The sequence below is a fragment of the Papaver somniferum genome, chromosome 6 (assembly GCF_003573695.1).
Source record: "Papaver somniferum cultivar HN1 chromosome 6, ASM357369v1, whole genome shotgun sequence".
Lineage (NCBI taxonomy): Eukaryota > Viridiplantae > Streptophyta > Magnoliopsida > Ranunculales > Papaveraceae > Papaver > Papaver somniferum.
In genome coordinates this window covers 132,864,397-132,892,128 of record NC_039363.1, presented here as the reverse complement: position 1 = coordinate 132,892,128, position 27,732 = coordinate 132,864,397, and the positions used below count along the sequence as shown (strand labels likewise).

The 27,732-nt window shown below is 35.4% G+C and overlaps 1 protein-coding gene across 1 annotated transcript; it reads right to left on the bottom strand.

Annotated features, from left to right (window-relative positions):
• Nucleotides 1-24,457: 24,457 nt before the first annotated feature.
• LOC113289369 (dof zinc finger protein DOF1.4-like) lies at nucleotides 24,458-26,249 on the bottom strand. The gene has a single exon (XM_026538607.1). It carries the CDS (start codon nucleotides 25,978-25,980, stop codon nucleotides 24,757-24,759), a length of 1,224 nt encoding a protein of 407 aa, XP_026394392.1. The 5' UTR covers nucleotides 25,981-26,249; the 3' UTR covers nucleotides 24,458-24,756.
• Nucleotides 26,250-27,732: the final 1,483 nt, after the last annotated feature.

Here is a 27,732-nt window from a genome sequence, read left to right as displayed (position 1 = left end):
TCGTGCTGCACCGTAGCAGGGCTGTTTCCGGACGGATGGGGTGGACAGCTGTGTCCGCCGGTTTTGGATGCCAGCTTTGGCTACCGGCTCTGGCTGCTGCAGCTCCGTTATCGTTGTCGGGGAAGATGAAGATCACGGTGACCTGCTGCTGCAACTCCGGTAACGTAGCCGGGTAAGATGAAGACGTCGGTGCTGCTGACGATAATGACATCATGCTGATGCAGTCAACGGAATATTCCGAGCATACACTGACAGCGTTACTAATGGTAACAAAATATTCTCTGTGTGACGTCGTGATGACGTTATGGTGACGTCCTCGAGCACTACTCGCTGACTGTGCAGTCTGGGTGACATGGCACCCTCTGATTGGCTCGTTTATAATGACGTGTCGTCTCATGATCGACTAAAAATGCTTATACTGGCGATTACGCTGACGTGCCATATATGCTGATGTGGCAGTTGTGGGATGGTCTGATCGGGTGACGTGGCATGCTGATGTGGCAATGCTGACGTGTCACGCTCGTGACGTGGCGCCATCTGTTTGATGAGAATTGATGATGTGGCGCACTGCCTGGATCACCCTGCAGACGTGGTATTGCTGACTGGACCACCATGCTGACGTGGGTGACGGAACAACTGACGTTGGTGAGCTAAACCCCTGACGTGGGTGAGCGAAATCCTGACGTGGGTGAACGATACCTGCTGGCTGAGTCAACCTTCTGATCTGGGTGAACGCCACCTAACGTGGGTGAAAAGTCTCTGACGAAGGTTAACAGAAAGCTGACGTGGGTGAACGAAAACTAACATGGGTGATGGGAACTTAAGGTAGGTGAACGAAACCCTCAAGCGGGTCGACGGATCTTGGCCGCCAGCATGACTGCAATTTTTTTTTTTTTGAAACTTTTCGCCACGTTTTTCCAGAACTGTAATCTTTCCTCTCGACTTTTTGTAACAGTTTTGTGAACTGTTATATTTTATGTCTTGCAATGGTTGGTGTAATAGTTTACCAACTGTTGTCTTTTCTCCTTGAACTTTTGCAACAGTTTTCTGTAACGGTTATTTGAGAAGTCTTTGTGGTCCTTTTCAGGAAACTTTTGTGATATTTTTCTGGAAGTTTTTCCTAGGGTTTGCAAGCGCATAGAGATGCGCGCAGACTTGGACTTGAATATGTTGTGGATCGAACAACTTGCCAATAGTAATAGCGATCTTTGCAGTGAGTCAATTTTGGTGGCTTCCGACTGTGAAGCTGGACTGCAACAGTTGCGATCAACTGGACTGCAGCAACTGCGATTAACTGGACTGCAACAGCTGCGATCAGCTGGTCTGCAGCGATTTCGATCAGAATTAGACTGCAGCAGTTTCGATCAACTGGACTGCAGCAATAATTGTTGAAGGAATCCAAACTGGAAGTTTCTGGATGCTTTTCAAGAGTTTTTTTCCCCCAGGCTTTCTCCTCGTTTTAACAACAAGCTTAACGATCCTTGGCGGATATTGAAACGAACTCTGGACCCTATCATGTTGCGGATCGATCATCCTGCAACAATTTTGATTATGTTTTTATGCCATCTTTTACCTTGGACTGAACGTCCCGGGAGCGGTTTCATCGGTCTTTGTAGTGATGCAGTTTCAGCGATTTCCGAAGGTAATAGCTTTAGCAGATCTCGAACAACGAACCTGGTCTGCAGCAGTCGCGACCAACTGGACGGTAGTTACTGTGATTATCCGGTATGCAGCAGCTGCGATCAGCTGGAATGCAGTGATTGCGATGCAGCAGTTACGATCAACTGGACTGCAATAGTATTTTTTTTTACGACGTCCAAACTGCTTTGAAGCTTTCTGAACCACTTTTCTCAACGGGAAAACACGATTCCTTTTCTCGTAATCCCCTTAGTCGGCGACATTGTTTGTACCCAAATTACTTTTGGGCACGAAACACGATTGAATCGATTATTTGATGTGTATTTTGGGTTAGGAGACGAATTGAAGAAAAAATAAAGAGACACAGGTTTAACGTGGTTCGACATGGTTTGCCTACATCCACGGATGAATCCCCTAGGGGAGGGATATTTTATTGATATTTAGAATTACAATGCTCTTTTCTTGTATTGGTACCTCCATATGATTTCTTCCCTTTCCTCTTTATACAGTTCAATATCTAAGTTCAATATAAACTTAAATGGCATTAACTGCTCATTCATGCCTTCATCTTCAATTATGTATGAAACTGCTAGAATTAATATTGCATGCCTCCATGTTAAATTCTGCATGAAACCGTTGGAATTAATACTGCATGCCTCCATGTTAAATTCTGCATGAAACCCCGTGAAACTGCCCTCTTGTTCAATTCTGCATGATGGACTGACTAGATGACACGCATAATGGGACGGCTGACTGGATGGAATGGCTTACAGGCAGAATGTGCCGGCAGACTGGAAGGAATGGATGACAGGAAGAATGGGCTGGAAGATTGGATGGAATCTGGCTGACAACATATCTGGCAACATGGATGGAAACTGCATGGCAGCACCACCGGAAACACGACCTTGACATTGGTTGATGGTTGACTTGGACCGTTGACTGGTTGTTGACTTTTACCATTGACCTTGACCATTAATTGGGCGTTGACTTTGACCATTGACCGGTCATTGAATTTATGTAATACTGGGCAGGATGGTGGGCTGCTTCGGTTGACTGGTTAGCGGGCTTGGATTAGGGCCAAAAGATGAATCAAGTACCAATTCGGCCCATTATGTGGCATTTTTACTTATGGTACAAACACTTGGATATAGTGAATCATACTATTAGAACAAATCCACTTGGTTTCAGTTGGATCTTGAAGGTTGTAAGCCAACATACATGACTCATTTTTAGATCCATTCGAATTATCTAAATCATAATCAAACATGATTTTTTATATGTTTTTCTTCTTCCTTTATGTATTGATTACTTGACCATCCTTAACCTTTTGAGCTTCCTCCTTATTAGCTTTTGAGACACTGCGAGTTATTGGAGGCATGCTCGGTTATTTAAATAGGGATTGATTAGGGTTTAAGAATACAAGCAAGAGATAGCTTCTCTTTAAGAAGAGACAACTCTTGGACCGAAAATATCAGGAAATTCCGAATATATTAAAAGAATATATTCAGTTTCCTTTGTCCGAACTTCTCATGCTGGAAGGTTTATTAAAATTAGAAAATTCTAAATAAAACCTATTTTTGGAAGATCATGTTAAACATGAACAATTTTTAGACAGACATGGATTCGCAACCATCCATTAAATGTCAGAAATTTTTCTGATAAACAAACACACAACGAAAAATGTGCTCCCGTTTTATTGTGCTTTTCCCATCCATAATTAAGAGCACGAAAGAGCATGAGAGTGCACAATTTGGATACAACTAAGTTGTATCTGAGTAAGCCTTTTCTAGCTTACAACGGGTATCAGAAACATAGTTCATGTTTCTCTTTGGGAATTTCTGCCTAATATCTTTTCTCCTAGGAAGATGATCTTTTCTTACTCTAGAGATATGATTATGTGGAGAACATGTACTGATGTGAGAATTTTCAGATATAGATAAATCTCTCTTAATTCTATCAATGAGATTTTCATAAGATTTTCTCGTTCTAACGATTTCCTTATGATGCACATCAGTATGATTGTCTGGAACAATTATCGGATATTCATGATTGTTTCCATTGGCAGATATTCTCTCTTTTCCTTTCTTCTGGGGTCGTTCTTTATCAAAACAAGAATTGTTTCGATATGGATGAGGAGGAACCTTTTTCCAGAAGCGATTAACAACTCTTACTTCTGATTCTTTTGAGTTGACTTTATCGGGATGAGGTAAAATCCATTTTTCTACTGAGGAATAATCGTTCAGTTTTTTAAGAAAAGAAACTTCCTTCAATATTTTTTACCACCGTATTTTGAAGAAGTATAAGTTTCCTATCAAGTGACTGAAAGTTGTATTCCTTAAGATCACTAACATGGAACAGGTTCAAAGTTTCCTTTGGACAAGATTTCGTATGATCATCAGTAGATATAGAAGCTGGTTTCTCATCCTCTTCTGACTTGATGTAGTTAAGCAAACTACCATCATCATGATCTGTTTCGGATGTGATCAAACAAGTTTTGTTATCACAATCTTTCAAAGTCGAGCAAGGACCTTTGGTTTCTTCATCAGAAGAAATTACAACAGAATCATTAGTCACAGTCATAGGATGTGTCTTTTTATCTTGAGTAAGAGATTTACAAATAGCTTCTAATTTGACAGTGAGATCCATATTCTCTTTGGATAGAATATTCAGTTGAATGTCTTTATCTCTTATCTCATTCTTAAGAAGATTTGACTCTATCTTTAATATTATCACTTTTGAAGATAAAGATTTTATAGGCCTTAGGAGTTTTACCAACTCTTTATCAGCATCGTCTTTTCCATCAGAGAACGACTCAGATGTACACTTGATCTTTGTAACTCCTGGATCATGGGTCAATGAATTGGTAACATATTCAACTTTTGAGTATTCATACTTGTAAGGACCCTCAAGCTCGTCAACGCTATTAGACCGGTCAAGAGAAGATCAAGAGATGATTTACCTGCTAAGGACTCGACTAGTTAGTATAGATTTTAATTAATAGAAATTAATCTAACAACGATTTAGATATGAAACTAGCATCGTTAGATAGATCTCTAAAAGTTATGCGAAATGGACTACTCGAACGTGTCATTTGGACATCAGACGAAAAAGATATCTGTTATTTTAAGTGAAGGGTAAAATGGTCATTTCACATTAAAATGTTATCAATGCAACCGACTTTTCTTCTCAGGGAACCCTCTGTGGATAACTCAAAAGCAAATCGATAAGTTCGAGGATTTTCTATTTCTCTTTCATTTTCTTTTCTTCACTTTTCTCCTCCTTCTTCAGTTTTTCGCCTCTGGCGATTCCGTAAGATTTTTTTATGATTCGAGTGAGTTTTGATTGATGAAATAATCTGTGGATGCTAACAGATGATGTACAAGATAGTAGAATCGTTGGTTTTGAAGCTGAGCAGTTAGGGTTGTATCTGAGAAGATCAAATTAGGGTTGATATGGAATTGAGAGGTGAATTGAATCGTTAGTGGAAGAAGATTGATGGGGTTGTTGTTGAATTATTGATTGGAGGCTATTATGATGAAGAATCACAAAACCAGTTAAATTAGGCTTTATTTAGTAAGCTTTGTTTTGTGTGAATTGATGTATTGTTTGATCAATTAGTATTGGGTTTATTCTTAATTGAAGTATAGATAGGTTTATGGAGTTTAATTTTAGTTTCTTAGTTAATCATCCTATGGGCTAGATTGAACTACTAGATTGGCCAGAAAGTGTTGCAAATCAAGAAAAAAGTATGGGAAAAAAGTTAACACTACTTCTATCTACTTCTCTCTCCTAGCATTTGCTCACAATTCAACTAGCAGCGAGATTGAAACGCTGAATCATTCAGCGGTGAAAAAGTGACATAAACGCTGAACCATTCAGCGCTAGATAAATGTTTTTGGTAGATAGAGAGTGGAACGTATAAGTGTGATGGAGAGAGGGAAAATATATATAGAGAGAGGAAAAAGACAGAGAAAGAGGGAAAAGATAGAGACAGAGGGGCAAAAGAGGGAAAAGAGGGGGAAAGATGGAGAGAGAAATAGTAATTATTAGTTGTTTGGGAAATAAAATCATGTGACGTTGTTTGGTTCAGCGTTCATCGCTGTTTTATTAAGCATTTCACTGCTAGATTAGAAATACCATAGGACTTAGGAGGTTTCCCTAGCTGACGTGGATGGACAACATAGCTGCTAGATTAGAATACCATATTGGTTAGCCTTAGGGTTCATGCAATTTAGTTTGTCTGAGTTGGAGATTACAGATGAAGGGGATATTTTGATTCAGCTGAACTAGTGGTGCTGGTTGTGTTAATTTGGAGGTGTTGTATCTAGAGATGGTGGTTGCTAGTGTATTAAGATTGCAGGACAGGGCAGAGTAGTTGATATTGTTGTCACTTGGGAAGAACTGGAATGGTGCAGATTAGTGATAGTAGTAGCTAGGGATGATGGAGTTATGTGTGGTGTTATATGATGCAAGGAAGAGGCCTGAGATATATGCATTTGATCTGAAAGAGAACAAGAATAAAGATGGAGCTACAGAGTTGAGTTGTGTAGTTACATATTGTGGTAATTCAAGTGTTTCAAGACTTAGGTGATGATGTTGATGCTACATGGGATGAGATTGAATTGATGGATGAAGAACATGAAGATTTTGATACAGTTGGGTGGATGTTAAGTAAGAGGATCTGGTCTTGTAATTGATAAAGATTGGTATGAGTAGATCAAGTTGATTTCAGTATTGTAGTGAACTGGTGTTGCATGAGTTTGAGAGTACTGGTGAACTTTCAGTGAGAAGATATGGCATTCCAGTTAGTGTATGAAGGTCATGAGCTTCCTGAACTGATAGTGGTGTTGTTGGTCAAGATTCTTTTAGATGAATGTTAAGATATGCAGGAAGAACAAATATTGCAGGTGGACTGATGCCATTACATTGCAGCTACAAGTGTTGCCCAAGAAAAAGAATGTTAGAATGGGCTTTGGTTGTGGATGCGAAATGATAGTGTTGGAACTGTAATGGTGGTGGTTATATGAGTTGAATATAAGTGGGGGTATTACTTTGTTATAGGTGCAAGTAACTGTGATTATGAAGGTTCGAGTATTTTGTACGAGCTAGAGTTATTCATATTGTACGGGGTATTGCAGTTGTAACTGGGTTGTGCTCTGAGTATGCAATTGTCGATGACATGGAGTTGGGGTTGGATTTCATTGAAGTGATTACAATTCCGGAGAACTGATAGTAGTGATGTTACAGTGACGTTGAAAGTAAACTTCTAGGTTGTTTCTTGACCTAAGAAGAAGATATTGATAGTTGCAGTGAGGTTTAGATGTATGGAATGAAGTTGATGTTTGTGTTTAATGTAGTAGAATGGAAGTAGGAATTGTATTTGAGTTTTTGCTTGTGTTTTATGTTGTTGTTGCATTATGATTGTGCATTTTGAATAGTGGCCAGTGCAAGGGCCTTGGCTTGTTTACCTGACTAAGTGAACCTTGGCTGAGTTGAATCGTTTGACTCAGTGACTTAACTCATTGACCTAACCTTGGACCAATTGACTTTCCTTCACCTTTGACTGTGTACTTGACTTACGTTGACTACTAATTGACCAGTTGACCTTTAGTGACCGTTAGTTGACCCGAACGAACTGGGCCTTAGATTAATGGGTCGGTATGGTGGGCTTAGGCTTAGGGCCAGTTTTATTGATTACACCTTTTGGACCCTTTATCGTCCGAATTAACCTTTGGTTCCTTCTACAAAGTTGTAGATATGCATAAGACTTATCTAATGAACTATAGAACCAACCTAGTTCAATAAGTAAATCTTAGCTGTGTTAAAGTTAGATAATTAAAAGATGTAGAACCATTAGATAGTTCACTCAACCTATAACTAGAGAATCGTATGAGATTATGTTATGAGCCTTGTGTGAGCCTTTTGGTTAATTTCTTGGAGTGCTTGTGTGATTAAAAGTTACTCTGTTATTAACAACGATCGACTCAAAGGACGAACCAGGGGATTATATATCTCAAGGTAGGCGAGGCTTGTCATCAAAAGAGGTGGGAATCGATAACGAACTCTCTTGTATTCATTATTTTTTTTTACAAATCTATATCTTATGAAATGCGTGCATATCTTTGTTAGTATATGATACGTGTATGCATGTATTATATGTGTGTAATACAAACTAGTTTTCTTTTATATTTTGGGATGGGATTGGATCTTTAGAAATAACTAATATCTGTGTTTTGGGAGTATTTACTTATTTTCAAAAAGTGATTCTTTCCATTGACTGGAAAGTAGTTACATTATTTACTTAATGTTAGCATGAAAGGAAGAGGGTTTCCTTTTGATTGGTGTATAGAATAAGTTTCTTCACAACACTTTATATCTAGTCTTTAAGCACTTGCATAGGATCGGAGGGTTCCCTTAAGTGGTTACCGAGGTGTCCAATATTAAATAGGCCCGAATGGTTTCCTTAAGTGGTTACTGAGGTATCCAACATTACCATAGGAGGCATAAAAGCAGCCTATGGAATACTTTTCATAGAGAGAACTATTCTGTATGCATGAATGTTTACTGTTCTTTTAAATTATTTTCAAAATCTATTACATTATGTTTTGGTATTTGGAGTGAATGTGTTGAGAATCTTATATTTGATTGTTGAACTTGATTTGCGAGATGTATAGGGGTCTCCATGATTAAGTTCTTCTGTCGGATTTAATGTTGTCATCATTAGTTCTCTTTCGATACTTGTTATGTAGAGTTCGTGTACATTGAGGTACTGGTAAGGTACCAATCTTATCTGACTACGGGGCCGCAAACCTCAGGGTTCTTTAATGATCATTAATGAATCCTCATGAGTCACGCCTTACTACTCCAAAGGAATACGTCATTCAACTACTATTGTTATTGTGAATGTGCGCCGGATTGGTTGGTAGAACTTTATATTTTTCGTACAAGTTATCATCTTAATATGCTTTATATGTTTTTTCGTGTTTTATCCGTTTTCAACAAAAACTGCATTGTTTACAAATCATTCTAGTGGTTACTTGAAAGTTAGTTGTTATCTGTACTGGGCACCCTTCGGGATGATGTGCTCACTCAATTCCCACTTTCAGTTTCAGAGACGGATCAAGATGTGCACGTGGCGATGGAAGAGTCGAAGAGTTGGTTTCCGTTAGTTGGTTAGCTTACGCTATGTTTGTTTTGTGTTTATATTCTATTTGTAAACTAACTCACTACTGAATATGTAACATCAGAGAGGAGTTCTTGTATTTAATTCAGAGAGGGTTTAGATTCGGGTAAATCTTTGTTTAGAACTTCTAAGTTAATGTTTTAAATAGATGATTTAGATCCTTAGTGCCTCATTTTATAGTTAATATCTAGGATTAGTCAGCTGCTAGCTTTGGGGGCGCTACAATACTCTTGCATAACGTTAACTGAATCAGACATAAATTCAATTCTTATAGGTTGGATCGTACCAAACACATATTGTTAGATCTTTTCGTGTTTGCCTACTCTGATACTAGTTGAAAAGACGAGGGTACCCAAATATACCTCAATCTAAAACTTTTCCACCTATAAGTCCTTTCTTCGAAAGTGATTGTCTATGGACTGAGTCGAGACAATACAACTAATCGGTTCACACTTCGTGTGATCGTCTATGGATACGAGATCGAGAGAATACAACAACAAGGTAACTTATGTGATTGACTAAGGATTCAATATCAAGACAATACAACAACGAAGTATGATTACTTGATAATAGGTTCGGACTTAACCAAACACAAAAAGATTGCTATCAAGTAATTGGGAATTAACGTTTATGTATTTTACTTCAAATTATAATAAAAATAATTATAATTGCGGAAATAGAAAAGTAAAAGACTCAACAAGATTTTGTTAACGAGGAAACCGCAAATGCAGAAAAACTCCGGGACCTTGCCCAGAATTGAGTACTCTCAGGATTAAGCCGCTATACAAAATCTAACTTCGTATAGTTGAGACCAAGCAACTAAACCTATAGTAGTTACGTCTATATCCATGCGCCTCCAACTTGTAATAAGTCACGCACTTGGAACAATTCTTTTGGTTCGTATTCCAAACAGTAAAGGAACATCAAATTTGTTCGGTAACAACTCTTTTCAAACAAGTGATATGAGTTTAACAAAAGGCTCTTCCGTTTATCCCAATAAGCTCCTTTGTCAGGTTTTTAGATCTATCTATTCAACAACTACCAAAGTAATTGTCTAGATTATGCAATCAATACTTCTTAGTCACAAAGAAAATATATTGATGCCGACCTACTCAACTAATCAGTCAAGATTATCACAAAGATAAACCGATTATAGTTGTATCCCCATCCGATCAAGTTTTGTGCACACCAAAGATTATGAACTCTTATAAGAAATCTTCTTTGTCTTCAAATATTCTTAGATCTTCAGTGAACACCTGCACACAATCAACTTGAATCTCTTTTGATCAATCACACACAGAACGGAGTCTGTCAAAAATGGATTATCACAAGGCGTCTTTAGATCTACCAACAGTATAAAGATTCCCGTCGAAACTTCGATCTAGTTTGACTGAATCTTATATCAGAAGAGAAGATTCCCAAGCATAAAAGAACTAGGTGCAATCAAAGTTCCACGACCGTTAGTCAATCAAATCAATCGAAACTAATAATAAACTGCAATTATCTAGTTTCCCACCAACGATACTCGTAGAGCTTCCCAATACCAAAGAAGTCTTTAAAACGAGCGGTCGTAAGAGATTTCGCCTAATTAGGGTACTTTCCTCTCTGAATAGACGGCTCCATCTGTAACAACACAACTAGGTAGTTTTGCTGGCTTTGAGGATTCATTTGCTCGAAATGCAAACTTCAATATTTATAGACCAAGGAAGTTTGGACACCAAGGAATTTACAAAACCGGAAATATAATCAAGATATGCAATATATTTCGAAATTCAGTTTTCATAATTCCTGGAAATTCTCTGTCCAAATAATGACTGAAATCTCAGTAGAAAATCTTCAACTAGTAAATGCACATTACCAATTTTTATTTTCTAAAGATATGCATTTTAATTGTTGGAAATTAAATGCATATAAAACTAAAAACCTTAATTAAAAGATTCTCAATTTATTTCGATCCGGGATTCTTCTTTAGTTATTAAGGAATATCTTTGAATAATAAAAGGTAAGAATTATTGCACGTATTAAAAGTATGTCGACATCTTTACTTTGTAAATCCTTTTTCATATTTACAATCTTGGAACCGATTTGCCACACTTCCAAACGAGTTTAGAATTGGTTCATCTGATTTCCAAGAACTATATGATTGATCAACAACATTCAATCACCATTAATGGGTTTCACGGTTCTACCAAAATAAGTTTCGGTTCTACCTCCAAGTGGCTACTAGGATCGGTCACATTAGTTTCCAAAACATTGTTAACTAAGTACCAGGATCGGTTACCACTTATTTATGGTACTTACTTGTGATCGGTTGCACAAGTTATAGGATCGGTCACACCAATTACTAAAACTTGTTAACCTACTACAAAGATCGATTACACATCTTGTGATTAGTCCCAACCAAGTTCCAGGATCGGTCACCCAATGACTAGTAATGGTCACACTAATTAAAAATGTCGATCATACCATCTCAGGCGATTACTTAAGATCGACTTCACTAATAAAAGTCATACCAATACAAAAGTCAGGCCTTGTGATTAGTTTACCAAGATACATAAATAAGTTATGAGCGGTTATACTAAACACACATATTGGTAATCCTAAGATTTGCAATGAATAACAATACCAATAAGCCTAGCGATTTCCCTTTCGATTCATAAAACAAGTTTATGAATTGTACTTCCTTTAAACGAATGTAAAATATTGCTTCCTAGGATGAAATCTTCACTCATACCTGTAACACCTCGAGTTCCGGACCAGGGTCAAACCCATATGGATATCCGAACTTGAAGCGTTACGGGTCGGAAAGAGACTTATGCATATATTTATTATTTTTAACTTACTTTTGTACCAAACATAATTGAAACTTTTATACATGAATTGCAGCATATGAATATATTAAACATTCTTCAAAACATTTTCAACTAAACACTCTTTTAATTCAATTTAAATTTCAAAAAATACAAGAAAATAATGCAATTAATCACTAAGCTACCCATTTCTAGCTTTCACTTCCAACTTCCACGAATCTGCAAGGAATGTCAATTGGGGTGAGATGACAGCTCAATAGAATGCATTCCCTTTCTCAAAAATACAAGAAAACATGCCAACCAATCAAAGAGAATATGTACAACAAGAGTATCGTCGCAACTTCAAGGATTTAAATATATGTATATTCATCAACTAAACTCACAATCTATCAAATTCTCTTAAATGCACGAATATCCTCGGTTCCTTCTCTTCTTATCCGTGTATCCTCGGCACGGGACCGCCAACCTCACTTGCACGAGTATCCTTGGGTCGTGCCCCACCTATCCGTATATCCTCGGTACGGGAACCGCCATACAAACAAGCATATCATACAACATACATTTTTATATTCCAAACCACTTCATCAACAAGTCATAAGTTCAGAACCCAACTAACGATGTAATTCTTTCTACCATTTAAGCAAACACACTAACTGTAGAATTATATTTTATAGGTTTCATAATAATAAATTTGTCCGATCATTTTCAAATCTTTAATGAAAATTCCTGACACCATCATGTATAACATATCCAAAATTCACATCAAACTAAAGGCTCAATCAAATTATATTGATTTTACAAACGCATCACGAAATCTAGGAAGATAACATCATTTTACCAAACTATTCACCATAAATTCATATTAGTCTTAAATTAAGCAAATTCAAAGCACGTTGAAAGATAAGACATTTATCTACAACTTTTGTTAAGATCTAAAATTATTTTAACATCATTAAGACTTCATAAGAACATCAAAACCACAGTAAAACGAAACTGTCCAGAATTTCAGAAATCACAATCCAAATTACAAGGAACATTCAACGGTAAATTTGCATAGGAAAATTCTCGAATTTTAACAAGAGATACATAATCATGTTATAAATCAACAAGAGAAGCCTGATCATCAATAAGAGATATATATTTATTCAATCAAATTTCAGAAACCTAACAATACAAAGGCATACGAAATAAACACCAAAGATAAACACCAAAAGAGAAAGGGTTTCACATTCTACCTCAATTTCATTAAGCCACTACTGATTTTTCTTAATCATTCTTCTCCAAAAATCTCTAACTCCATCTTCCTCTTCTAGCTTTCTCTCTAATTTATGTTTGTAACTCCTATTTCTTTTCTCCCTCTTTCCTTTATAAACCATACACTAACTCCCATATTAATACTACTCCTATTAATAATAATACATTATACTTGTTATTTTTCTTATTTCTTTTTATTTATTTTCATTTTATATTAATAAAAATATTTTATTATTTATTAGCTATTCTATTTCCACCCTAACTTGTAGCATTTCTAGTTCAAATAACCTAGCTAGGCTAAGGCAAAGGAAGCAACCTAAACCACATGGTTAGCTAATTTGGGTAAAACCCGAACCGAAACCGTAACTAAAAATATCAGGTATTACAATACCCATACACATAATCACAATAACATTCATACGATTATGTCGATGTCTTATATACGAAGTTCAAAAGATAGATTATAATTCCTTAATATTATGTCTAACTAGAGTATAATCATTCAAAACTTCGCAGTTATGTTTTCAATATGCACGACTTGAAAGATATATTAGGAATGGAATAGTTCAAGTCAAATATTACTAACCTCAAGAGGAAGGATGATGTCGTCGTTGTAGCTCTCTACTTCTTCACATTCTTCAAGTCTTCATGTAATACTTTTAAGTCTCATATCCTAGTAACTTTATAGCTAACCTATACGAAGTTGACTCTAGTAAATAATCAAGCGACTCTTTAAATGAGTTTTGATTCACTAAAATATGACAATCAAATTTGACATACCAACGTTTGGTAGGTTCAACTGAGCTACGCTCTAACACCTTTCGATATCCATCTTCTTTAACCTCCCCTCTCGATCTCCTTCTTCCTATCTATTTTTATCTCTTTCTTCATATTTATGATATAACACAATTTATAAATGTTATTTTAGGGATGTAAAAAATAACTCGATAAGGGACACTATCAAGATTCATGTAATAAGCTAATTTCTACGCTTAGTGAATCTGCGTTACATGAACTTTTGTAACGCAAACCATTTGTCCAAAAAGAAATGTTTTATTAGGCTTTTTTTTTTTTGGGGGGAGGGGGGTGGTGCTTCCATCATGAGAAGGTCGGTTTTGCATCCGCCACTCGTGATGATATTTTTTAAATCTTAACCATGTAACTGAGACTACCTATCAATGCATGTTTGGATAATAGGAAAGTAATCATATTATTTAAAGAGGGGAATCCTAAACTCCTCACTTTTCATGGGTTTTGATTTCCTTGTTTGGGTAGAATCCAAAAATTAGGATAGTTACGTTCCCTTGGTTATTGTCACAACAAAATTATGAAGCCTTATTCCCGTGAAATGGTTGCATGTTGCCGACAGTTTTTCTGCTCTTTCTCTTTCTTTCTTTCTTTCTTTTTTTTTTTTTGGGCAAAGTGCTTTAAAAACAACAAACAACTAAGTAGATATTATGATATTTTGATTTGATGGTAAAAGGTACTACAAATATTAGCTATAAAATCATTAATAATATCTTGAGGTGGATTACTAATCAACACTGCTTCTAACTGTCTACTAGTAGCTTTCGTGACTAGGACATTGGCTACAAATTTACCACACTAAAATGATGATCGAAGGTAATAATTTCAAAACAATTCTTCGTATCAAAGATGTCTTAGATCAAGATTTCTAGATTTTATGCAACTTAAGATTCTTCTTTACATGATGGAACTGTGTAGGGAAAATTGTATTCGGCTTCTATTATCTTATCCCTAACTGGATGGAAAGTTGTATTGCTTCTATGACAGGCCACACCTTATCTATATTGTTCCCATTTTGAAATATATGTTAATATTAAGCCGCCAAAAAACACCATCCTTCTTCATGGTCACTCTTCCAACCCCTGCAAAAATATTGTTAATCGAAGCACCACCGGATCTTTAACTTGTGAAACCCTGCTTTCGGATAAAAATTTAAAAAAAAAATGATAAGGAATAGTATTATTATAATTCGCAGATCTAAGGATATTTTGTAACTTAAATCTCTCTAAGACACTCCTTATAAGCATCATAAGACATGATTATTAAAATGTATGCCTCGAATTATGATCCTTATCCAGTGTTATGCCAATCTACGTTTTTGTGAATACATACCCAGGTTTGGCTAGCAAGTTATCATCCGAACTTAATTTTGTTATTACCGAAATTATGTTCGGCAGATTCGAGCAAAAACTAGGACAACCTAACTTAGCATTGTTTTTTCATAAAGTGAAATTTGGCTAATAGTTTTGTGATTAATTATCCGCCGAACAGTTCATCATCACCTTCTAAATAAAGGACAATGAAAAGTTCGGCTTATACTTTGTTTCAACTGTCAGCCGAACTTCATTATGTAGCTATCATAAAATCCCGGTTTTTCGATTTAATCACAATCTATCAATCAAATCCAAAAAACTAAGACTTAGATTTGTGGGAAATACTTTTTGTTATATAATATTTCCTTGCTATGAGAGACGACAGAAGAAGAGGAAATAAAAATAAAAAAAGGGTAAATATTTAAATAAGAAAATTCATTAAGTATGTATCAGCAATACATAATTTTATAAGCATCTAACTTGAAATGGAAATCCAAACTCAGCTAAGCCTCACGGCCCACTAAGATTAATTATTGGGCTGGGGTTACACATGACTCATCAGACTTATAAGAGATTGTGCCGGGCCCAATGGACAACGTTTCGTTCATTTATTAGAAATTATTTTTTTTGGCACCACTCATTTTTATGGACACCAGGAAGTGCTTAGACCATCTTCCCCACATTTATAAGGGTGTCCTAAAATGTGGAAATGACTAATTTATCCTCTATTCAAATTTTATTTATAAATGACCTAATAACCATTTAAACCTAAAATCTTATAAAATCTAATCTAATAAAAATTTATTTACAGAAAAAAGAATTGCGATTGATAAATTGAGTAGTAATCATAAAAATTGAAGTTGGAGAAAGAAGTTCGGCTAGTAATTTTGTGAACAAGTCTAACTAGTCGAACCTGATGGAAATGAAGAACAGTTCGACTATTCAGAAAAAAATAATTCCTAGCCGAACATTTTGTAAATGTATGTTCGGCTAATACGAACAAAAATTCCTAACCGAATTTTCTATAAATGTACTTTTTTTTGAAGGTTCGGATAGGAACATGATGGCCTGGATATTTCCGAACATAACTCTGTAAAACACAAAATAGAAATTTGGCTAGCTGTTTTTAAGTTTTCTAAGTTGAACCTAATCCACACACCAATAAAGAGATGTTATTATGCCTATACTTTTGTCTTTCTAGACGAACCAAGTCTTAACTCCAAAGAGGATGTTCGGCTACCAATACTTCTATTTTCCTAGCCGAACCTATAACTACTTTGCCCATCTACCCTTTAACTTTTTTTGTTTTTATAATTCACTCATTCCTCAAAATCGGTTTCAAATCATTCATTTTGAACGCAAGAATCTCAAACCTAGTTTTTGAAAAAGTTTTTCCAAAAACTCTTCTTCTCCTCCTCCTGCTCTCTCAGTAATTCAACTTTCAAAAAATAAAAACACTCGTAATAATCCACTAATCTAATATGAAACTAAATTAACTAAACCATTAGCTTTCAAATACATAGATAAAGGGTGTTGCAAATTACTTTAAAATGACCTAGTCAAAGAGTCCCCCTCAAAATGGAACGACGCTCAATAAATTGTTCTTTATTAGTGTCTAGTGGCCATACTATACCAACTATTTTTGTGGGGCGGACTTAAAAATACCAATGCTGCAAGACACTGGAAAAGTGTAGACCGGTGTTATACACAGATGAATTTTTGATGGGGTGTTTTTTGATGGGAGCATGGCTGAAAAATCAGATGTTGACATGTATTTTTTCAATAATTGATTCCAATAAATTCTGTTTCCAAAAACATCAAATATAAGTATATAACTATTTAAGATAACCAAATTTTTATCCGTTATAACATCTTCGGTCCGGAAAGATTGTTTGCACAGTTCTTAACAGAGGGTACAATGGATTTTGGGCACAGAGGATTTGAACCCTAACACTATAAGAAGGGAAGAAGTATTATATAGTATAGTAAAAACTCCATATATTGATACTCCATATATTAATAACCTTGGTTTTCTAGTTGAGCATATTCGACACCCATTGAGATTTGTCGTTATCAATGTATTCTGATGATCTAATCTTCCACCATCTCCTGAGATGATAATCTAATTTTCTTAGATAATTAATCTTTTCTATCATGATTCTTTCAATCGTTTTGATAATTTTTCTGTTTAGTCAATTGTTTCTTCTTTAGTTTTCTTTTCTTTTCAATTCTGTTTAACTATTTTCCTAGTTGTAACCTTCAATACATTTTCTTCTGTTTGCTTATGGCGTTTTAAATCTTTTTATGCAGGGCCTCTCTCATATACCATGGCAGGCAGGACTTTGACATGGTTGTATCTTCTTCTGACAACTATATTGTTGCAGCCAAAAACAGTTTTGAGTTCATTTCCGAGAGCAGTTTTGTAACCCATCAATCAAAAGGTGGTTTCTATCAGTATGATCCAGTATTGTTGTTTAGATCATGTGTATGATCACAAAGGTGTTAGTGCATCAAGTTTCTGTGAGTTCAACGGGCCGATTCATTGGTTCGAGTCAGAGAATTTGAATTTTCAAAATTCAAAGTTTCCCCCTATAACTCAGCATAAAGGGTGGACATGCATTTTAGAATTGATTACGTATCAGTTGACCTTTATCCCATTTAATTATCTCTTTATCTTTCCATCTCAAAAGAATATATCCCTGCCTAATTTTTCTCAAGTATAACTAATTATAGTTATAAAATATTTTTCTTTCACCAATATAATCCGAAGAAACCAATGCTTTTACCTGTCATCTTCACCAAAGTAGAATTTCAACCATCTTTCTTCAGCAGTATAGCATCATCTTCAAATTCACGGATATCCTTAATCACCTCCAAAATGCAAGCAGCTAAACTTCGTGATCTCAATGCACGACAAGTGAGAAAGTCTATTGGATCTGAAGGGGCAATTTCAACAGCAACTGAAGATTTGAGCAACTCCCTTATTGGAAAGCTTTACTCAAAAGAAACTTTTGAAATAGATGTTATACGAAAAGAGGTAACTCAACTTTGGAAGCAATATAGGATTTTAAATATGCTAGCACTGGATAAGAATATTTTCCTTTTCAAGTTTAATTCAAATGAGGTAGTGGAAGCTATTATAAAGAAGGGACCATGGAATGTTAAGAAATACCACCTCAACCTTAAAAAATACGATCCTCGAATTGTTGTACAAGACCAGGATTTGACCCATCAAGAATGGAATGTCCAGTTCAAAAATCTTCTCCTTGAGCATCATTCAGTTCAAGTTATTGATGAAGCACTTGTTGATTTGGGTCCTAAAATAAGAACTGATCCTTAAAACTGTCGTCCTGGCTATGGCTCGATGATTACTGCTAGAGTCAACATAGATCTGAAAAAGCCTATGCACAGAGGAGGATGGTGGAATACAACGTCTGGTGGAGTCACTTGGGTTCGGTATCACTGGGAAAGACAACCGCATTTTTTATGCAAAGAATGTTTTACTATTGATCATGATGATGAGGAATGTGAGAATACTGCTTTGGATCTAAAAATCCGAAGATATACAAATGAGGAATATGTTACTTATTGCCATAATCTTGCAACTGCTTATGGAGTTGAAATAACTGAAGACCTGGATCTGTTGCTGCAAAGGGTTTGTGAAGCAAGTCAGAAACAACTAGAGGAAGAAGCAAGGGCTGAAAAACAAGATGAAGAAAGGAAAGCAAAGAGAGCAAGAAGTGGAGATCAAGAAACAAATACTAATACTAGATTTAGTCATAGTATTGCATTGCAGGCACATGATATTCACACAAACATTCCTGGTCAAGGTACTGGATCAACTGATAGATTGGAACACTTTGATGGGATGGAGCATGATTTGGCTGAAGAAGGAGACCAACCTGCTAGAGAGTACTCCCATGAAATGACTGAGGCTACTGCTAATTTGGTAACTAAAACTTTAACCTTTGAATTTTCTTCTAAATTTTTTTGTTCTTTCTTTCACAATTGTTTTATAAATATGAAGGTTTTAGCTTGGAATGTCTAAGGTTTAGCAAAAAAGTTCACTAGAGACCAAATATTTGTTCTTGTTAGGAAACAGTCTCCTGATTTTTTGTTTCTCTATGAAACTAAAGTTGATAGAGATAAGATGATCTCCCTAGCAACTTCTTTGGGCTACTACAACTATGTTCATATTGATAGGGTAGGTCTAGCTGGTGGCCTTATTCTAATGTGGAAAGATGGAGTTCATTATGAAATCCAAGATATCTCTAATAATATGATGCATGTTATCACTAAAATAGATCCTAGTAAACCAGATGTCCATCTTACTTTTATGTATATTTCCACATGCATGATTTATCTGAAGCTATGAATTTCTCTGTTGAAGATAGATATGTGCAATAAAAAATGAATATTTCTGGTCTTATGGACATTGGATATAGTGGTAAGCATTACATTTGGACCAGTAACAGTTTTGGAACGACAGTAGAAAATATAAGATTGATATGGCCATAGGAAATATCTACTGGTGTAATTATTTTCCCCAAGCTAAACTAATGCACTTAGTTCAGACTGGCTCAGACCACTGTCCTATTCTTTTAATTCCTCATGTTCTTAGAAGTAACACTTAAAGGCCTTTCAAATTCTTTGTTATATGGATGAAGCATTTTTCTTTTAAAACTCAATTATCTATAGCTTGGTCTACTGATGTTTCTGGTTCTGCAGGGCATCAACTGATTAATAAACAAAATAGTACAAGGAAAAGACTCTCACAGTGGAATAGAATTGAATTTGGAGACACTGATAGGAATATCAATAACTTACAAACTCAACTTGAGGTAGCCCAGAATGATCTAAACCCAATATATCAACATGATAACATTGTTACTCTCACTAGAAAGCTAGATGAGTGGTTTAGCATTAAAGTTGGTTTTTATAAACAAAAATCTGGGGACAATTTCATCACTGAAATTGATCAAAACACTATATTTTCACACTTTAGCTAATAGAAGAATATTCAGGAAAAAAATTGAATGCTTATGTGATAATAATGGTGTTTGGTATAATGATGATATGGACATTGCTAATATGCTTGTTAACCACTTTGAGCAGGTTAGTAAAACTTCTAATCCTAGTTTTACTAATATTACTTTTGACATCATCCCTACTGTTATTACTCCTCATGATAATTCTCAGCTCAATATAATACCATCTAGTGATGAAATCTTTCAAACCATTAAGAACATGAATGATTGGGGATCTCCTGGCCTTGATGGGTTCCAATCTGGTTTTTATAAGCACAATTGGGATATTGTTGGTCATGATGTTACTAATGCTATTCAGGGTTTCTTTGAAACTGGTTTTATGCCAACTATTTTCAATAAACTTTTTTTAATTTGATCCCTAAAACTGGTAATGCTACTAAACATGTAGATTTCAGACCTATAGGCTTATGTAACACTATTTATAAGGTTATTTATAAGATAATGGCTGATAGAATTAAACCTCACTTAAAACTTTTGATCTCCCCCTATCAAGCTGCTTTTGTTCCAGGTAGAGATATACATGACAACATAATTATTGCTCATGAGATGATTCACACTATGAAGCACAAAGAAGGTCAAAGTGGTACTATGGTTCTAAAACTTGATCTTTCTAAAGCATTTGATAGAATAGAATGGCCTTTTTTACTAGGAATTCTTGAAAGTTTTGTTTTGATGAGAAATTATGTGGCTCCATAAATCAGTGCATATCAACAAATCATATCTCTGTTCTATTAAATGGTTCTTATACCCATGGTTTTAAACCATCTAGAGGCATCAGACAAGGTGACCCCTTATCACCTTATCTTTTCATTATCTGTATGGAATTTTTATCTAGAATGTTATTAAATTTTGAAACTAATCATCAAATTTCAGGAGTAAAGCAACTAGGAATGCTCCGGGTATTACCCATCTAATGTTTGCTGATGATATTCTCATTTTTGTTAAAGCTGACATGCACAATATTGCTGGTATTATGAATACTCTTGATTACTTTGGAAGTGTTTCTGGTCAAGTGCTGAACTTAGAAAAATCAAGTATTTACTTTAGTCATAATCTCAGTCCTAGTTCTAGAGACATTCTTGCTAGAGAGCTTAAAATGACATAAATGAAGGACAATGATACTTATTTGGATGTTACTTTGTTGATATGGAGAAACAAGACCAATGCTTTTAGGCCTCTAATTCAATCTTTTGGTTCTAGACTTAAAACTTGGAAAGGAAAAATTATGAACCATTCAGCCAGAACTACCATGGTTAAACATGTCCAAAATGCTTTGCCTACATATCAGATGGGCTGTTTTAAAATTCCTAAGACAATGATTGATCAGATGGAAGCTATTCAAACTCACTTCTGGTGGGGTCATAACAGTAATAGAGGCCTCTGTTTGATAAGATGGAACAAACTTAGCATACCTAAATCTTTAGAAGGTCTAGGTTTTAGAAACCTTGAACAATTTAACACTGCTATGTTAACTAAGATGGATTGAAAAGCTTGTAATGATGAAACTTCTCTTTGTATGCAAATTGTTAGAGCTAAACATGGTAAAAATGGTAGTTTACTCCATCTAGATAAGTTAAAGGATGATTCTTCTTGGCTTTGGAGAAGTATTTATGTTGGTATTGAGGTTGTGCAACAATACTCTATGTGGATAGTTCAATGTGGCATAAAAATTAATATTTGGCTTGATAATTGGATTATTGGTTTCACTAGTCCACCTGTCCCAATTGTGGGTCTATCTAGCTTCTTACAATTTAGCGTGTGATCTTTTCCTACCTGGTACTAGAATTTGGAATGAACGGATTATTTATTCTATTTTTAATCATGATACCTCTATTGCTATCCTAAATATGCTTATTCCTTCTTCAGGAGAAGACTATCTGATTTGGAAGCCTGGCATAAAGGGTAATTTCACTGTAAAAAGTGCTTACAATACCCTTTGTGCCAATTCGGTGAATAGTTCCATTGCTGGTGATAACATTCCTAAGGATATTTGGAAACATCTGTGGCACCATAAAGTGCCTCATAGAGTTCAACTATTTATCTGGAAATGCCTAAAAAACATTGTTCCAGTTAGAGACAAACTTGCTAGTTACTGCACTGAAATTGAACCTCGTTGTAAACTGTGTAATCATCATCCTGAAACCCTTAGTCATTTACTTGTTGAATGTGAATATGCAAAAACCATCTGGTATGGTGTTAATGTTGACATTACTACTATTATCCAGCATTTAAATTCCTTCCAGGATTGGATAATTTCTTGGTTTATTACAGGTGAAGAAGTACAGAATGGCTACAGAAATGAAATTTGTGTGACTAAATTAATGTGCATTGTCTGATATATCTGGAAGGACAGATGCAATCTGATTTTTCAGGATACCATGCCTAACAAGAATATTACTCTTGCTAGAATACAACATTTAATACAACAATGTAATTCTACTATTATTTCTGCTAATGGTAACATGAAATGTAACATACTCTTCAAATAATGGATTCCTCCAGAGGAAGGATATGTTAAACTAAATGTTGATGCCTCTTACATGACTGAAACTAGGAAAGGCAGTGTTGGACTAATTGTGCGCAATCATGCAGGTAAGGCAGTAGGAGTTAAAGGCTATCAATTGGAGGAAGAAGTGGATCCATATGTGGGAGCTGAACATTTTGAATGCAAGGCTCTAGTTATGGAAGTAGATTGGGTGGTGGAGTGAGGCTTCAAGAAAGTAATTTTTGAGATGGACTGTGCAAATGTGGTAAACTCTATCAATAGTGGAAAATCACAAGTGCATTGGTTTAATCAACATTTAATTTCTGCAGTCAAGAACAAATTTTCCAGTAATAATTTCTGGTTCTGCAAGCTAGTTAATAGGTTAGGTAATTGTGTTGCTCATGCCCTAGCTAGAAAAGCTAGAGTTGAAGCACTCGATTTTATATCTCAAAATGTATCGAGGAAGGCTTTTTTCTTCACAACATCTAATCAATAAAATCCCAGCTTTAGTATCAAAAAAAATATATATTAATAAAAAAAATTGGTCCCAACTTGTAAAATCATATATAAAATAACCTCCATATATTAATAACCTCTATATATTAATAATTTTCTTAGGTCCCAAATATATTAATATATGGAGTTTTTACAGTGGTTCTTTGGTCATCTCTCGTTAAAGTAGCAAGTTGGGATGACAATTGCCATACTTATTTGGCATGTATATAAGCCAAAATTTCAATCACAATGGGATTGGTGTAAAGGAATATTTGTCAAAGATGACAAGTAAAGGTGGCTAACTTATAAACACACTCTCGTAGAAACACGGACTGTATTCTTGGTATGATTGACGAAATCTATCGGTGTAATCAAGAATCAAGCAAGATATGATAACTTAAAAGTTATAAACGACTCCGCCACTGTCAATGTTCTAAAGGAAGAAAAATATTTCATTTGTAGATGAAAGCGTAAGGGCAACTCTTATGTTGCAAGAATTATCCACTGAAGCCAACAAAGTACTGCATATTTATGTCCAGAATCCATTCCCAAAAACTGCAAAATACTACCTTCCATCAAAAAGAAAACATAGGAGTGTCAAAACAGCAAAATTTTCAAATTTTCGAACTTAACTTGTATAGGTACAGTGGGTGTGGGCCAATTTTTCTCAAGAAAAGAACTTCTTATTCTCCTAACATTTTCTGCCACGTTCTATTCACTAGATTTCTCCCGGTTCTCTATCTCGATGGGTTCACACAAAAAAATCTAGAGAGCTTGGATTTATCTAGAGAAAAACCCAGGAAAGAAACAAAGGACATCTCACTAGGATCTCATAGGAACCCGAGCATATACAAGAATTTAACTGTGCAAATTTCTTGAAATGAAACCCCAAAGATTATGACTAGATTATCACATAAAGTTTGTGTAGAATACTAGGACAAGTATATTAGATTAGTGAAAAGGAATAAAGCGTTGCATTAAGTTAATTTATTTCTACTTTCAAGGGATTGAAGAAGGGTTAATTAGTAGGGTTGCAGAAGGATTGAGAGTTGAAAACCCTAGCTTGCTAGTCAGGCTCTCTCACAGCTATCAAAATATATTGTTGGTTTTTTAATAGTAAAAACTCTCTTTCTCTATATTACTGAAAAAGGCTGCTTTCGTTAACCCTTTTATTCATCACTTTGTCATAACATTACTCAGTAAAAGGAATCTCATATCCATCATCAATGTACTCACTCCTACAGTCACCAGTACCACCAGCTTCCTCATCTTCTCTATTCTCTATGCAGATCTATACAGAAGAAAGCAACAAACGCTTGAATAAATATATAAGGTTATTGATCAAAACAACACTAGAGATGATTTGTTAATTAACCACGGTCTAATGATCATATTCAGATTATTTAGAGAGAATTATTAATGAGTGGCTCTATAACCAAGTTTAGACAATTGACTCATTACTGAAACCAAAGTATGATATGATTACATGTGACACAAGTTCATCTGAAACAAAATATGCTTAGAAATTGCTTTGTTTCTTTTCTCAGGTTAATTTCTTGCTTGGTACATTCTCACAACCTAAACAAACTATGTTTGAACTTAGAACACACAAACCACACTAAAATAAAAAGAAAGAAAAACCAACAAAGATACAAACATACTCATATACCAAAACCCCAAAATTAAATCAGCACAACACTAAATTAAAACGAGAGAGAGAGTCCTAAGGAAAGGCACCATTGGTAGCTGTAGGAAGATCAGACCAAGAAAATTGAGGATTCATCCATGAGTAACCCATATCTCCAACTCCACCGACAGAAGCAACAGGAGCTGATTCCAATATAGAAGGAGATGGTGCTGATGATCCAATATTGATGTTCATGAATAAACCTGATGTATGATCCGTCGTATTACTACTGTTGTAGTAATTTGTTGATGACCTGAGTCTCTGATAAAGCTCTTGAATCCCACTTGTGTTATCATTACGCACTTCATTGCTGTTATTATTATTATCCTGCTGCAACAAATAATTGTTCTGCTGTTGATTGTTCCTCCAGAAAGAACTGTTACCGCATAGACCAATAGGATTCACTTGATGACCTAGTAATGGATCTATATTTAGGGTTTTTGTGTTTAATGCACTGGTAGTAGTGTTTAATGCAGATTCAGAAGTACAACCCATAAATGATCCCATCATGAATCCTGCTTCATCTTTTACAGCACTAGCATGACAATTATTGTTAGGGTTAGGGTTTGTATTCTGAGAGTAAGATGAAGCTGATCTAAGTAAAGCTAACAACTGCTGAGATGAATTTTGTGGTGATGCTGATGAAGACCATAAAATTGGGTTTGTTTGGCTATGATGATCAAACTCAAAACCATTTCTGTTATTGTCTGAAGAATTTTTTATTATATTTCCACCAACAACATAACCAGATGCTGTAGATGTTTTACCTGCTGTAATGGAAGGAATAACGCTACTAGCTGTGGTAGTAGAAGCAGTAGAGCTCTTGTTTTTTCGGCATCCACCGCCAATTGGAACATTACGGAGAGCACCGCCTTTAGTCCAGTAACGTCGGCAAGTCTTACAGAAATGGCGAGGTTGAGTAAGATTATAGTTGTTGTAGTAACAAAACTTTGTGTTTGGTGAATCACATCTTGGGCATCTCAAACTTGGTTGATCTGATGATGGAGTATTAGGATTGGTATTATTTGTAGGAGTAGTTGTAGTAGTATCAGTAGCACCAGTTGCTGTAACCGTTGTCGTCGTCATTGTTGTAGCAGCAGTTGTAGTAGGAGTACTGGGAATACTACTAGTTGGTGTGGAGTAAGAAGATGTTGTATTAGGTAAACCAGCTTCAATTCCACAATGAAAATATGGATATTTCCTTTCTCCTCCACCACCATCACTTAGCAGTCCTGTACTGCCCAACAATTCTTGTATCATTTTTTTTTTGTAGATGTAGATTAATAAGAAGTAATACAAAAGAAAAGAAAAGAAGATCTGAAGATATAGTGGACAGGGAATTAAGATGAGTGGGTTAGTCAAAAAAGAGACTGAAAGCAATGTTTTTGTTTTGTGTGATCTATCTGATGCTGTTAAGTTATTAAATTTTGTTTGGGTAGTGAAGGTGTAACAAGTATAGCAGATCTGAAGAGGATTGGAGATGGGAGATATATAGTGGTGATGATGGTAGTGAAAAACTAAACAAACCACTTGTCCTTTCACAAAATGGTTTCGGATGAGTTTGGGCCGTTTGGCTGTGAACTTATAGAAGTGGATTTTAGGCCCGAGCAGAGAGAAGTAGAAAATACATATAATTATATTTACAATTAGACCCTTCTAAATTTTACCCTCAAAACACAATCAAATCAATTTGATAAGCTGTTACTTTGTACTAGCGTTGCTTATATTATGGGAACACTGTGCTTCAGCTCGCCTTTTGCGTATGGATACGCTTTGATTTGATTAACTAGGGAGTACAAAACTATCGAATTGTCATAATATCATACGGTTCGCATCCCATCATGCACGGAAATTTGCTAACATGGTGCTTATAGAATTTCTTTTTCTTCTAATTTCTTCTTTAATTTTAAATATATTCAGGTTAAACAATTAATACAAATCTCTTGGTGAAAGTGAAAATCATGTTTTCCCACAATTTCTATATTATGCTAGTTGCCATTTAGAAAGATATTGAAAATAAGGATCCAAGCAGAGAAATCATCTAATTTGCTTACAACAAAAACTTACTAGAAAACAGAATACACTAAATCTTTGGATAACAAAGATTGCTTACCAATTAAACTAAAATATTTTTTTGTTGACTAAGTGGTGGCCCGAACGATATATTGTTAACTGCAAATGTTTTTTCTTTTCTTGAGAAGAATTAACTGTGCAATATTTAAATGGACTCGAAGGATAAACCTAGTAATCACAGAACTGTGCTTCAAGGTTCCGTTTGAGATTTCAGGGATTGTACTGTCTAAGATGCCTCACGCTCAAATATTGCAAGAACACGATTATGTTTATGCATATTCTTAGAGTCTAAATATTTCTTAAAATTCGTTGAAACATAACATCAAAAGTTTGGGTCTCAAAGTGTCAAGAAATGTTTTCCTTTGTATCCAATCTTTCCCTTTCCAAATCAATATAATAATGAGAATGATGGATGAGGATTTAGGGTTATTGATTTGCTAAAGATTCTTTGTGTTCAAAGGCAATGATTATGAATTCTCAATCAGAGCTCATTTCAAGTAGCCACAGGTGTAAAGTTGATGATGATGATGCCCTACCCTTATTCCGCATCAATGTTACAATGTATACCGGGTTCTTCTTTTGTGCTTCGATCTTGTGCGTGTATGTTTGTGCCCCTCGCGAAACTTATGGCTTAAATTAAGCCATTTGTTTTTTCGGACCCTTGGTAATCAATCAAATAATCGACATGATTACTCTCTTACTCGATGGTCCTCACGTCCTTATCCTGGTTAAGATCAAACTAATTATAGCACACACACGAGCGGAGGTTGCGACATGGGAAAATAATGAACTTATATTGGTATGCATTTGCTAGGGTTTCTTTTTTTTTTGGAGCACAAATTTGCTAGGCTATGAGTTATTTGAGACTTATTGTGCAATACAATAGTTAGAAAGATTTTCAACAAAAAAAAAATTATTGATAAAAGTGAAAACAAATTA

What these genes read in the sequence shown, in the direction of transcription:
- LOC113289369 (XM_026538607.1), bottom strand. Translation starts at nt 25,980, where the DNA reads ATGATACAAGAATTGTTGGGCAGTACAGGACTGCTAAGTGATGGTGGT.